At 39.4% G+C, this 15,029-nt stretch overlaps 1 protein-coding gene across 15 annotated transcripts in view; it reads right to left on the reverse strand.

Moving 5' to 3' along the window:
* Window positions 1-15,029, reverse strand: part of DOCK10 (dedicator of cytokinesis 10) — a 161,447-nt gene that overhangs the window by 24,292 nt on the left and 122,126 nt on the right. For 13 of the 15 annotated variants that reach the window (XM_074591139.1, XM_074591140.1, XM_074591137.1 and 10 more), the window contains exons 28-41: window positions 14,817-14,963; window positions 12,650-12,733; window positions 9,729-9,825; window positions 8,406-8,450; window positions 7,751-7,926; window positions 7,506-7,622; window positions 6,365-6,476; window positions 5,523-5,644; window positions 5,326-5,440; window positions 5,082-5,148; window positions 4,268-4,315; window positions 3,504-3,605; window positions 1,148-1,272; window positions 354-466 (exon numbers count right to left, since the gene is read on the reverse strand). In XM_074591139.1, the coding sequence (XP_074447240.1) occupies window positions 354-466; window positions 1,148-1,272; window positions 3,504-3,605; window positions 4,268-4,315; window positions 5,082-5,148; window positions 5,326-5,440; window positions 5,523-5,644; window positions 6,365-6,476; window positions 7,506-7,622; window positions 7,751-7,926; window positions 8,406-8,450; window positions 9,729-9,825; window positions 12,650-12,733; window positions 14,817-14,963 (1,470 nt within the window). The remainder of the gene's footprint in view (window positions 1-353; window positions 467-1,147; window positions 1,273-3,503; window positions 3,606-4,267; window positions 4,316-5,081; window positions 5,149-5,325; window positions 5,441-5,522; window positions 5,645-6,364; window positions 6,477-7,505; window positions 7,623-7,750; window positions 7,927-8,405; window positions 8,451-9,728; window positions 9,826-12,649; window positions 12,734-14,816; window positions 14,964-15,029) is intronic. The other 2 variants (XM_074591135.1, XM_074591134.1) reach the window with 2 other exon arrangements.

Raw genomic sequence — 15,029 nt, forward strand, 5'->3', positions numbered from 1 at the left:
GATGATAAGCAGTTCAGAAATCTTTCGTATAAAACCTCTGAAATCTAGGGGGATAAGCATGATTCAGATAAGGTGACAAATTAGTAAATGCACCACATTTTAATGCGGAGCAGGGCTGTACATAATATCCCTGGATATGTAGGATATTCTTCTTCCACATCCTTCTATTCAGTTCGGGTACTGTCAGTCAATTTCTTCACAAAATACTTCACTGAGGACTGGTGTATCTTATTTCCCTATCCTGCTGTCTCAGGCATTTCCAGTTTTCTGTGCGCCTGCTCCGCCAGGCTTTCCTTCCACCACATATCCCACATGGCACCAGCTCAAACAGAAAATGAAACAGCGAAATGTACCTGGTGATTCAGAGTGTAAAGACACAACAGGTCAAGGATTGTGAGGGAAACTTCCGTAGCAATGTTTGCCTCTGTGTCTACATACTGTACAATGTCCGTTTCGCTGGAGCTGCCTGCAACATATAAAAAGCAAGATGACAAACAATCTCCTGAGAGTCGTTAAAGATGATGCGATCTGCAATCTGGTCATTAAGTGTCAGCACAGTATGGAGGGGTCCTAACTGTACATTTAACCAAAGGGGTATTTTGAAGAAAACTGCTCACATGACATGAAAAGGGAGGGAATTTTAGTCAGCTTTTACCAGCTGCACCACTGATGTAAGCCTATTCTTTCAGTGTTCCTGTTTGTCCTCAAAGGAAGAGAGAAACGTAATTGGAAAGTAGGATAGATGACTTCGATCTCATCATTTAGAGAACCTTGTGTCATGAAAAGGTCACTTTTATTGCTAGGTCTAATAAATGTAATATTTCAGTCAGTGTCACCTGCTTGTACAGCAAGGTTCATAATCATAGATGCAAGAGATGCTGGGAAGGGGGGAATAACTTGTCATTAAGGCTATTTAAGCACGTCAGGTTATTGTAATTAATTTTGTTTCCAAATGAACTTTGAACAAATTTAAGCTCAGATTTCTTAGTCTCCTGAAAAAAAGGCTGAGTCAGCAGCTCTGTTCATGTTTAGGCTCTCCTCTTCAGGCTCTCTTTCACTGGCACTCATGAGAACAGATTTAATTGTACAGAGCCTGATCCAAACCCCATAGAATTCCAGAGGGAAGTAAATATTTTTTTGTACTTACTTGCAGTGCTACTGTCTATCATCTGCAAGAGTTTGGGGTTAGAAAGTGCATTTTTCCCACGGATTATTGGTAATGTTTGAGATCTGTGATGCTTGTGGCCATCGTGGCTAGAAGTAGAATGCATCCTGAAATTGAAAAGTATTATTAAAAAACAGAAACAAAGAATAAACTATCATGCCTATACAGAATTTTTTCATGTCAGAATTTTCTGCAGTACTTCTCAAAGGTTAAGTTAAACAAACTGACACAAAATTTTTCAGAGAAACAAAGATGAAGAAGAAAGTCAGTGAGGTGGACAAAACAAACAGATGTGCTGTGATTTCTTGAGATCACAGGAGACAAAACACTCATTGAGCACTGAAAAAAAAGTATCAGCTTAAGGAGCTGGCTAATGTTTAGAAAACTGACTTTGGGTAAAGAGAAACTGAGATGAGGTCTGTTAACTCAGAATACAAGAAAAATGTATGCTGCTCATGAAAGAACTAATACAGCTTCTATGAGGGAAAAAAATGGTGACAAACTGACAATGACAGTAAAAATACGTGTGTGCATATGTGTGTGTTCTTTTAACCTTCTTTGATGCTGACAAACACATCATTAATTTATAATGAGAAGCTTAGAACTAAAATACCAATGCTTATCACAATTTTTGAAAGGATTTTGAATTTGTAACCACTATAGAATTCAGCAAGATTTAACATCTCTCAAAATTCAGGTCACTTGTTAAAATACACGTTCATTTAATTTCTTTAAAAATTGTAGCTTCCTATGTTTGCATAATTTAAAAATATTCTAGGACAGAATTACATCCTGCACCTACCTAAACCCTCTTTTATCTTGGTTATTTTTTTAAAAAATAATTTAGAAAATTAACATTTCATATTTAAAAAAAAGGAACAGTTCCCAACACAGGTACAGAATTGATGGCCAGACTTTTGCCAATCGTTGTGATAGTGTTCCATTGATGGTCACAGTGGAAGGATTTGGGTGGACACCCTGACAAACTAATGGATTTAGAACACGTGGAAATTTGATATCAAGGGGTTTTTGTGGGATTTTTTGGGGGGGATGTGGCATGACAGGGTGGAAAGTCTGGTTTCATACGAACCTTTCAGTAAACAGAAATACATAAATTTATAAGTGCAAGTTACAGCTGATCACAAGCAATACTTCAGCTCCCAATTCATTATCAAAAAATGCTCTGTATAACAAGAGGCCAAACATACAGCCATTTGGACAACAAAGTGAGGGGTTTACATGTGAAGGCCCTGGAGACTGCAGAAATGCGACTGTTTTCTGTATTGCCACTATATTGTTTCGTTGGAAAACATGCAACGAAACAACAGCCTCCTAAAGGCTGCTTGTCAATTCCAGCTGGGGTAATGAAATCAGTGCTGCTTCTTGAAAACTGCACGCTGGAGGAACAAAGAAAGAAACATGGCAGAGAAAGTACCTTTTTCCCCCTTTGTTCCATTCCAAGATACATGCTTATAATGGTGAGCATATTCTAGCTATACATAAAAGAGAAAAGTCAATGATCCAAGCTCATGGGGAAGGGGGATTTTCTCACCATGCTCTTAGATACAACCACAAGCTGCACAGAGTCAAAAGTTCGCTTTCTCTCTAGAGTTTTACATTATTAACGTGAAAAGGATCCCACTTTGCCCTAAAAGGATCAAAAAGATTATTAAAGATGTGCTGCACCTGCAGCTTCTCACCATGCAGTCCATGAAAATTATTAAATCTTGGAATGTTTAGACTAGGAAGATGGAAGAAAAAGAGACTAGGAAAGAAAGATCCTCTAACTAGCAACATGGACATAACAGTAAGGGGTTATGCTACACTTAGTAGCATGGAAGTAAAAATATGGGTGTCAAGCAAACCTACTCTTAAGTTTGACTTGTGTTGCTAGATACTTCACCTCTGCAACCCTGAGTTATTGGGGAGAAATGAATCCCCAATACGAATGTAAGTGCATCCATAGATATTTACCCCTAAAGCAGAAGGATTCCATGCAACTATAAGGTTAGAGACCTGTGAATTCCTTCAAGGTTGGGGAAAACTGTGGATTATCTTTCAGATAGGGATCTGAGCTGAAAACAATAGCTACTGTTTCTGCAATACTTAACAATATTGACAGTAACTAAGGATTCTTCTGAACATAACATTTTAAAAAACAGCTTTTAAGTCAAGTTGAAATTACAGGGGCTCAGTTCTTTCACAGCTTATTGCTTTGGGGGCTCTGAAATGTGTCACATCTTGTGTCAACCTCTTTTCAGTCAACACCGTGACAGTGGTGCAGGGTGACAACAAAGACTGTGGCTTTATAGAAGTTAATAATACAATATGTCATTACCATTGTGAGAGTAGACCCGATGCCTGGCCAGAGGAGTTCGAACCTTTAAGAGTTCCATTATTCTGGGTGGCCTGAACAAACTTAAAAGCAGCAGCAATTTTCCTGTTAAGAGAAAATAACTGTTAATCTGTTACGGAACGTGACATTGATTTCGCCATGCCTCTGAAGAATAAATCATGACAAAACCTGTCATGGAGCATGAACCGGTTCATCTGGTGACCTTTCGTTTTTCCACAGTATGACATATAGACAAGTTCACAGCAGTAACACTAAATTAAAAATGAAACATCAATTGAGACAAAGTGTGCATTTCACATTTCACAGCTGGAACACGATCTCATGCTTTTTTCAGAGAATGGGTAGAGATAGAAGATTTTCTTTTATTTCTGTGGAACATTTATCTATGCCCATTGAAACTATTCTTTCCATTACATGGATGGGAAATACAGTGTTCGAGTTCCTTTGTTTGGCATATGCACAGAAATATAGTTGAGAATGGCCCAGTATTTTGGGTTATAAATGCAGTAGTAGCTATCATATCATCACACACAATTCATCTTTTACACTAGGTGTGTACTCAGATGTCCACAGCATCATGATAACATTGTTTGCATAAAAGAAAAAAAGTGAAGCATACATTGGCTTCTATATGTCAGACTGATGGTTTCAGGAGAAAACTGATACACTATTAACCTCATTTAAGCCTAATGTAATTGCAATAATATTTAAATGCTGTAACATACCGTCTATAACTAGAGAATTACCTTACAATATTGCGTTTTCCTAGGTATCTGAAATTTTGCAGACAAACCCTGAAAGATAAAACAACACATTTTATGTCTCTTAATGGCATCCTAATAATGAAAAAAATGCTGAATCTTAGTGCTTCGAAGAGCCCTGTGGCATATGCACCCCCTAGTAAGCAAACAGAATAGATAGAAGGCAGCAGTTCCCAGCCTAGGGATGCACAAGATGTGGCACCACTTTCCACACCTTGTTCCCTTTCTCCATGGTTTAAGATTTCTGCTTGGTGAAGAGGCAAAGTCAAAGGCAAAGACTCTGCTGCAAAAGCATTGTTTCTTCACCAGATGAAGTTAAATAACTTGCATTTCATTTATGAGATAGTGAGGAAATTCATGCTACCTGCGTGGATTCTGCAGACATGCATAGACTGGATTGAGCAAACCACCTTGGAGATGCAGAAAGCAGGTAATCCTACATTGCATGGCTTTTCTTATGGTTTGAAAGTTTTGGGGAGCTAAATACTTTTATTTTCTCAAGGGAAGAACAGAATCTCAACCTCAAATAGAGAAACTACTATGAAAATCTTTTTTAGGAGGAACACCCCAAGCACTATGCCTCCTGTTCATGGAAATGACCAAGACATTGGAGAACATGGATTTTATTAGTAATGTCTCATTACGACTTCGGAAGATTATGGCAAAATAATCTAAGATACAAGAGCTATTCTCAGCCCATTCCACTACGTGGACAAACCCAAAGAGAAATTATTTGCAGCAGTCACTTTAGAACATCATCATTCAACATAAAAATCAACGAATCCCAAAGTGAACTTACTCTAAAATGCTGAAAAAGTCTGTTATTTCTGAGAATGGTGCTCGCAACCAGTAGGAGATCAGTGCGTCTAGAGGGAGATATTAAAAAATATATTATGTTATTACGTATCTGTTACAGGGAATTAAACTTGACCCAAAGCCTGTAAAATACACTGATAATTATTCTATTTTAATGTTTGTTTGGATTCAGCATTTCCAATATTTTACAACAACGTAAATTAGGTAGTAAGCGTGCATTTTCTTACCTTCTGAAATGGTTTTCATAATGTGAAGGAAACACATAAGAAGACTTCTAGTTTCCGCTTGATCCAACTTGTCAAAACGAAGCGTTGATCCAATCAAAGACAAAGGTCTCATGATCTGTTGAATTGACAGAAAAGGGCCTTAAGTACAGTGACAGGTTTCCACCTCTAGTAACTGTTTCCAACATTTGCACATGTACCTTTTCACACGTGTCAGTTCTCTCACTGTTTTTTTCATTGGTACTTGGGTTAGATTCAAGACTTGCTAAGGAAGCTCTGGAGTCAGCATGGTTTGCTGCAGAGATAGCTATTGATGAAAAGGCTGTAAATGAAAGTCATACCAAACATGCTAAACTAAAACATTTATGGATACAAAAACAAACAACAAAAATGGAAAACTTAAAACGTGTCACATGCTGGATTGACACCAGTGCTTTGAACTTCCAATAGCAAAGCTATTGATGGGTATGTTTAGTACTGAAAACATGCAACAAGTTGAAGTAAGATGATTCAGTTTGCCATTATTCATGGCACTAAATTGGCCCGTTGCATTCCGTAAGGCCTGACCTAAAGCCACAAGAATCAGTGAAAAGATGCCCATGCACTTCCCTGAATTTTGAAATGGGGTTTGGAGGAAGTGAAGAAAGTAAGTTGTGTTTCTACCCTTCTGTTAAGTCTGGAAAAACAAATAATACTTGCCTCCAGGAGACTTCAGGAGTTTTCAGGAGAAACCTTGGAACTATTCTTAAGTCAGGCAGAGACTACAAGAATGAACTCAGGCACAGGGATTTGTGAGAGCCTGAATACTGGCATCGTTCCAAAGCAGGAGAGTGAGTGAAGCAGTGGAAGAAGAGCGGCTTCACAAGAGAAATAAAAATCAATCCATAAACACCCAAAGGGAAGAGAAACATTGCATACCATGTTTCCCTGAATATTACATAAAATGGGTTAATGATATCCTCCATGAATACTAAGCAGAAAGCACGATGGATTGAGATACACAGACGTCTACCTGTGTGCGTGTTCAATCTGTCATTTATACCTGCTATAGAGTTCAGAACATCTTTGGAAAAGGACGTGTCCACAGAGTTTGCATGTTTCATTGCTGCCTGGCTCTGAAATCCTCCGGCTGTGCTCAAGTCATCCCTAGATCCCTGCATTTTGGAAGAAACAGAACAAACTCCTGTAAATGATACCACTCATAACTTTCACAATGACAGCACACCTCATAGGCTTTTCTTAGACACTGAGCTTGAAAACCTACTTTCATCAGTTGCTTAGACATGACAGCCTTAAAAGATCAAGGCTTGCCGTAATATGTCAAATAGTTACCTGCAATATGAAACCCTCTCATAATTGAAGTTGAAAAGGACATATCAAGCGTAACTCTGCTTCTTAAACGCTAGCACAGCATTGGGAAAGGAGCATTAACTGCTGCCAGCAATGATCAGATGAAACAGGCTCGTTTGCTGGAAGGACTGAAAGACACAACGCCCCTGCAGAAATCTGTTTCTAGTTCTTACAGCAGGACTAGGATTATAACACATCTAATCTTTTTAGAAATAAACAAACATGCTCCTCCACATGTGCAGTTTATACAGATTTTCTGTGGTGGTAAAGCTGTTTTATGATGTTTCTGTACCCTTCCCTCCTTCAGCTACTTGAATGCATTCCCTCTGCCTTCTGGTGCAGTTCATGGTCCCTCTGTTGTACCAGCGAAGCTGCTTGTGTGTTCATGACGTAACCCTAGAAAGAATCTGCGGGTGATGGGAGATTTCCTTGACAGCAATGTCTCCCAGCCACCTGTCAAGGGACCTGCCTGAGGACATGGTCCTTGGCCTCCAGCCTCTGGCACCAGGGCAGATGGACAGGATGGGCCAGCTGGGGCTGCAAACCTCTAACTTTGAGTTTCCAGCCCCAGGACAGCCAGTGTTCTGGGTCTGTTCCAGACCCACAGCCTGTACCCTGCCAGTACAGACTCCCAGGGCCCTGCAAGTGCTCCGCAAGTTGAGACCTTCCAAATTAAGCATGGCAGGTGCAAAAAAAAAAAATCAGCATTTTCAGAACTGCATTTCGTTAGCTAATTTGTGTCCAGCATAAACTTGGACCTCTTCCCACCAGGTTGACTGGGTCAGACCTGAGTTTGATCATTTCAGTGTTCTGAAAAAAATCACATGAATTACCTGATTGGAAGTATTGATATTGAAAAGGAACATATCCTTCATGTAAATCCTTGGCATATTGTCCAAAAGCATTCCATAGAGTGGCATGTACAAGTTTGCTATTTGTGCCTGTTTTGCCTAAAAAATGAAAGATAGAACATTTTCCTGAAGAAACTAATTAACGTATACTAGTAGCTAAGAAAGTTTCATGTATGTTTTACTACTGTATGAACAAGCAAATGAAAAAGAAAAAAAAGTTTCTTTACCGGCTCTGCATATCGATCATCAAATGAATGCTTTGCCATTAAGTTTTTAAGCACAGCCAAAGCTAAGTGCCTAATATCCTGGTCTTCTTGCAAGGCAAAGCCAACCTCCCGCAGCAGGACTCCAATTAGAAAATGTTTACGGCAAAATTCATTGGTCAATGTGTACTCTGGAATATCTTGGAACAGAATGGACAAGAATGCTTAAATTAATATATGGGTTACATAACACCAACCCCCATTTCCCCAATTTTCAATAAATTTTATTGATTTAATCTACTGTTACACTTTGATTTCCCGATCTGACTGCCCCATTCTGCTTCCTCACTTGCTAGAATGAATTAATCTAATATTATTTCTCAAAATCATGCATTTTTTACAATTTAATAATAAAAGACAATTTATATACACATTCCCATATAAGAATCTCAAATGTTTTGCACATAAGACTATTCACTTCTTTGAGGCACAGAACCCAAAATGTTGTTCCCGTATTCTAGCTAGAAGAGATCTAAACCACAGAGACGCAGAATCATTCCACTTTTGAAAATGGTACATAACTTTTGCCTAAGTTTGCCACAGTTCAGTGGCAGCAGGAAATCTTAAAGCTCTTGATGCACAGTTCTGCTTAGTCCTTATACAGTCATTTTGTTCATACCTGATGTTCGATATTCCTGTGTTGATTCTGAAGGCGTCACAGGGTCTTCATTTTTCATAAATACAAAAGAAAAATAGGCAAAAATAATGCATATTTTTTTTAGTTAAGTGTAAAAAATATATTTGCTCTTTTTTTTTAAAATTTGACTCAAATTTGAATGAAACCGCTTCTACTGTTAAAGAAAGCTATGAGTGTCAGAACTGAACTCACTTTTTGGTGCTGAAAACTGAAGCAAAAAGGAGAGAAGGGCCCATAGTTTGAGAAAAGCTGCATAGAGAGATCGTTCTACCTTCCACTCTCAGCAACTTAAAGGACCACATCCCAAGTGACCTCCACAGAATTCCACAGAAAACTGTCAGAACTGGGATTTTTGCCCAGACCTGAAATCCCAACACCTTTGAAACCAAGCGGAAAAGCACCCAGCCAGTGGGTACTGGCCACAAAGTCAGGTTCGAAATAACAGATTCCAAGGCAGGAGGTGCAATGCATGGTGGCTGCTGGCTTTGGGGCATGGGCAGGCTGGATTCACTCCTGTGGTAGAGCACAGGAAAAAACTGTTCATGCTTTGCAAAACATGGGTTACACGCAGTGGTCCCTGCCCTGAGGGGCAGCTCAGGAGGTATTACTATCAGATTCTGAAATAGGCCTCTCTTGCCTCACTGCTCCAGGTAAAACACTGCAGTATGTGGTGACCATGTGAAGTTCAGGCTTGCCAGAAGCCAAGAAATGGAGAAAAGGGCTATTGCATGCGTGGGACCTGCCTGCCAGTCCTAGAGATACTCTGGAGGCAAAAGTACCAATGACCTATTATCTGAGAAACGGACATTTCCAAACTCCTGCTGCATATACAGCTCAGATCTTGCCCACGAGGGAGGGGCTGTCACACGGACAAGTCACACTCCCATCAGCAGCAGGGAAGCCTGCTCCCAGATAGCAGAGTTTCACGATGTCCTTGTCACTGCGTCAGCTTCTTCCCATTCCTGCTGTACCTGTTCAGCCCCTTCCCTAGCTCACCACCTCCCACGGCTACTGCAGCTTCAGTAATTAGTCCTCACAAATAGTCCAGTTCATTCACCTCAAAACTTCCAGTGAAAGAGCCACCTCCCACCACCTAACTGGGCTGTCAGGGGTTGCGTTTATTTACAGGCATACTGAGATGATGTTATTTTTATTACACTGCTTAAGTACCACACCTGAAAAGCCACTTGGGGCTCCTGTGCCTGATGTGCAGACATGATACTTCAGAGCATTAGTTGTTACCTGTTCTTTGAACCTCCTGATAATTCGCCATTGTACAGAAACCCTTTCGGGGTGGCACCTTACCAGGAATGTTTGAAGACCGTATGGGCAGGCACAGAGGGATAAAATGCTCATGGTGACAGACTTCTTGGAGAAAGTCAAATTTGAACTGGTGTAAAGTCTGAAAATCAGAACAGGCAATGGCTCAGTTCACATTACACAGGGAAAATGGTAAGACAGAGCTGCATTACTATTTACCTCAAAATTCATACCCACGCCCAATAACGAAACCTTACGGCTTGTTATGCCAAGCTGCACCAATAACAAACATTTGGGTTTTGTCTCTGTCATCAAATGAACTTGTCACAGTCAAACAAGCTTTCTGGATTCCTCAGCTATGATTTTTCATTGAAGATGTACTGATAAATATAAGCTTGATCCAAGCTAAATATTTAAGGTATATTTAAAGCTACACTGGGTCTTTTGATGGTATATACTATAGCATATAATCATAGTGAAGTATCTTATCCAGTTCATATAAATTTGGGACCACCATAATTATTATGCTTTTCTATTTTTGTTTGTTTGTTTGTTTTTCACCTTTCTTTTTTATTTTCTTCTCTTTTTTTTGGTCAACCAAATACAAAGTTTCAGCCACACAGGTCAGATCTAAAATTTATTGATAGTGTTGGAAACTTCCTCTACTGATGCCAGTGAGTTCCAGCTCTGAGGGATTTGGGTATTATATAATTTTGGTATTATTTCCTTAATATCTCCCTCCAAAGAAGCCATCCATGATCTTTCGTGGAGCCTTGCAACTACCTCAAGAATTTATGATTCCCACTACAACGATGTGCCACTGAGATATAAAGTAATAAATTTTTATTTCCATCTTCTCAGCTCACTGTTCTCAGCGGCAGAAAGTAGTCATTCAGGACTACCAGTATGACACTGCATCGATCTAGGTTAAACATTTCCCCGAGCATTAGAAAGTACTTGTAAAAGTCTTTTATTTGCCCTGTGTTAAAGTCTGTCAGTCCCTAAAATTAATTTGTTGCATTTCTGCTGCCACCGTCAGGCTAGGATACCTGGAACATGCACTTTTCAGAATCTACCGAGTAGCGGATGGTGGGGGATTTTTCCCTGAAATGTTTTATTGCAGTGTAGTACCTCATCAGGAATACAGCCGGGCAGGCAATTCAGGGTCTAATGGCAAATACAGAAATGAAGCACCTGAATCGTGTTTCCCAAGAGGAACTCTGACATTTTGAGGGAACACAACAACGAACTGAATTCTAATAAGGTATTTCAACTTTTGAATAAATATTTCTCAAAACAAAGTTTAAATGTCAAAATCTGGAATACTGTGAAAGATATTTCTGTGGAACAGAAATTATGGTGCTTCATTCACAATTACAATAAATTCAAACTGCAATGTTATAGACTGAGACACCCACAAACTATTCAAGCAGCAATACATACTGTAAAATTTTCTGAAGAGAGAGGTCAGATTGCAGTATCATTTTTTGATACATAAACAATCCACTTAAAGAAGCAACAGACGCAGAGAAAGAAATCCTGCAGCACATTTAAATGACAGACTGTTGCTTAGGCGTCTGACTGAAGATGAAAATAATGCAAGACCTCTCTCTCCTTTAGGTCAGAAATCTCTGATTTTATTTTGTGCCTATTGTTTTCAAGTTCTGCAAAGCCTGTTCCAGTGGTACATCTGTCTGAGCTCCGCAGTGATTTCGCTTCCACACATGCTGGCAGATGGCTCTGGAGGGATGCTGGGGGCTGGCAAAGCACACGCACTCACTGCCAAGGAGGTGCTAAGTTCTGCTCCGCACACTGACTAATCTCAGGCTTTTCCACTGGCCGTTAATTGGCTTCTTTAATTAAACATCTGTTTCTGTAGTTGGATATATTTAGGGAAGTTTGAAATGTGGAAACAATTTTCAAATTGCATAATATTATTTACAGAATTATAGGCTTCAGGCTATGACATTAATACCAAGAGACTCCATTCTGCATCTGTTCCAGAGATGATGTGAAAGACCCGAGTGCAGCATGAAGTTGGTTTTAGTAAAAAAGCAAAACAGACCTGGAATAATCTCACTCATTAACTACAAATGCCCAGAACACCACTAAAGAATTATAAAAAGTTAACGGAAAAAAGTTTTGTAAGCTTTTTCGGGAAAGATGAGTCATTCAAAGTGTATATCTTGAATACATTCTGTTATCTATCATCTTACACGCTCTGATATGATAGCTCAGAAACCCAGCCATGACAGAGAAAAAGCCCCTGACTCATCCTGATGGATAAAGAGTAAAGGAGTCAAGCTGAATAATTTGGGGACCTCTTGCAGTTTAAAATTTATTGTTCAAACTGTATCACTGACTATTAGAGGGATTATAGAAGAAATTCAAGCTGCAGGCAATTTTCCTCATAGCGAGCACAAACTAATTTGGAGCGGACTGGCTTTCTTGCATCATCAATGATGTAAGAGCGTTCATTCAAAGTAATGAACGTTCCGAGATGGTACGTTCTCACTTGAATTTACACAATGGTAACTTGTTCGTATGCTCTTACTTTAATCTCCTCAAAGAAAATTACTGTCAATTGCTGCAGATATTTATAGACCAAACCACAAGCGTACTCTCCAAAGAATCAAAGCTTAAATTCAAAGAATTTCTGACTGGTCAGCTTTTTGCACGCTTTAGTCTGAGCCGCCTTTGCAGAGTCTGCCGTCGCAGGGCTCAGCAAGTAGTTGTTTGGACACAGCTATTTACTCCCAGCAAAGGGCACAGATGGCTCAAACCCAAAAGGTTTAAACACATATTTACAGTAAATGTTTTCACTGACTTGAGTTCTGCTCCTGGTGAAGCCATGGAATACATCATAAATAGTTTCAATATAAAAATATTCTGCTAGCGAGTCACTTCAGAAAAAAAACCCAACAAACCAACAACAAAAAAAAACCACCAAAAAATCAAAACTATACCTTGCTATCTCCTGTTCCAAACATACTTATATAATTGTTGACAATCTTGAACACAAATCCACGATCCATAAATGTAAAACAGCGCTAAGGAAGAGGGAAAAAAGAATTATTATTTTATAGCCAAAGAAGCAGTACACAGCCTCACTTACGTGGCTATTTGCCTCGAATCACCTATAACTTGAGTCATTTGCGCAGGTGAAGTTAGTCTCATAGCAGGGCAAGGAAAACCAAGGAACTGGTGAATCTGGCTCCATTTTTTTTAATATCTTTTCAGTAATAATAAATTAATTAAACTTTTCATTTTCCCTGTGTCTGCAGTCTAAAATAACTATCACAGCGTACAGTGCACTAGGAGAAAGCTTATCTAATGAAAGTCATTCATGTACTGCAACACTCAGTCACTAGAGGTGGTATGTGATGGGAGCTGACCTGAATATCTCCTTCAGTGACAGAGCAATGACACTTGAGGAATCAATCCAGCCACAACACTTCGCTGGCTATGAGCTACATTATCTCTCTGGGAGCAAATACGCCACTACATTACTTTACAGTGAGAACACGGCTCTTGCTGACTGATGGGGCTAAATAGCCGGAAGGTGTAAAGGTTTTTGAGGGCCTTGGTGTTACAGTTACTGACATTTTTTTCCTTGCAGAGTCAGCCTACCAGCTAGGGACTGCAATCTTGAATTCCCCACTTCTCTGGTGTTCCTGAACTCTGCAAAACTAGCAGAGCCCCAAGCCTTCTGCCACACAGCATTCAAACACGACTGCTGCAATCCCAGCCTGGAGAAAGCCGTATCATCTCCAACCTATGTAATTCTTTCTGGCAGACTAGATTCGAAAAGAAATTAAAACACAGCCAATAAGCCAAATTATATAATGCAACATTACTGTCTTCCCAGTTTAGCTGAGTAACACACAAAAATAGGATGCAAATCTGCAACACTTCCACAGGTGCGATACCACACAAATACTGACTAAGCCTAAGCCCCTCCATCTACGCTCCTGCTTCAAACCAGCATCATCTTCCAAACGATGCAACGCTATGGAGAGATACAGCCTAACGTCAGTATGCCAACAGCAACTAGGGCTTCCCTATGGTATCAGCAACAGAGACCAACACAGTGGACAGCAAGTTTATTATTTATTTCACCTGTGCATGAAAGGAGAAAAAAAAAAATCCACCTTCAACTTGCGGTTGTTTTCCTTATAACCTCACAGGAACATTTTGTTGCTGGAATACTGCTCTCTCCTAATGCTGTGCTTCAGTTTGGCATAAAAAATTTGAGCCTGGGTTTCAGTGTGTAGTACATACAATGTTCTGTACATCATTAATATACATCATTACATTAATGGAAAGGGGTGTGCATGTGTGTCCAGTTTAAATCTAGATTAAGTATCTGTCCACACAACTTATTGAATGGCAATTTTCCCAGCTGACTCAATGCTGAGAAAATAAAAATGACTGAGAAATATTAGGACAAAACAATAAAATGTGACCCCTTTTAGTGACTTTTCCAAAGCATGCGTGTATTTTCTTATGTTTGGTAAATGAAAGGGCATTACAGAGTTAAAAAGGTAGGTTACACTATTTCACATAATACTTGCAATTTCCTTATTCTGGTTTCTAAAAGCCCACTTGTATTGTGATTAGGAAATATTAATCCACCCACAGCCATTCAGAGCTATAGTATTTAAAGAAAAAATACCAGCTCAACTGTAACTACGGTTTCATTTCTTACCAAACTTTTTACCCATTTGAATGTAAGAATCCGTAAAAATTTGAAAACTTGGGCTCTTTGAGAGAGTAGATATAAATGAATCAGAATTGCTTTAAAGCAGACTGAGATAAAGCTTTTGCATTCTCAAAGACCCAAGGGCATAGAAAAACTGAACTACAGGTCAACACTAAACTTGGAAATTTTGTGTTTAGTGCCATCATTCACTCAGAATTGATTTTTGATGGCCTTGGTGTTACAGTTACTGACATTTTTTTTCCTGCAGAGTCAGCCTACCAGCTAGGGACTGCAATCCCTAGCTGGGATTCACTCAGAGCCATCATTCACTCAGAATTGATTTTATTCCCGTTGACTAGACTAGAATAGTCTCAAGTTTGCATTAAGTGTGGGGAAATCAGTGCATATGCTGTAATAACACAACATCTCACCTTGAGAAATTTTGCAGTGCTGTAGTTTGCATTCCTGGTTTCTTCAAGAGCATCTTTGTACTTCCAAACAACATGGTCTGCTAAGACCATCACAAGTGTATCCAGCTCAGTTTGAAATGATTCTGGAAACCTCTGAGTTCGAGAAACCTAAGCAGGGAATAGATCATCACTTGAGAGTGTACAATGTTGCACAATAAACCTGAAAATACATTC

The sequence above is a fragment of the Larus michahellis genome, chromosome 6 (assembly GCF_964199755.1).
Source record: "Larus michahellis chromosome 6, bLarMic1.1, whole genome shotgun sequence".
NCBI classification, from domain to species: domain Eukaryota; kingdom Metazoa; phylum Chordata; class Aves; order Charadriiformes; family Laridae; genus Larus; species Larus michahellis.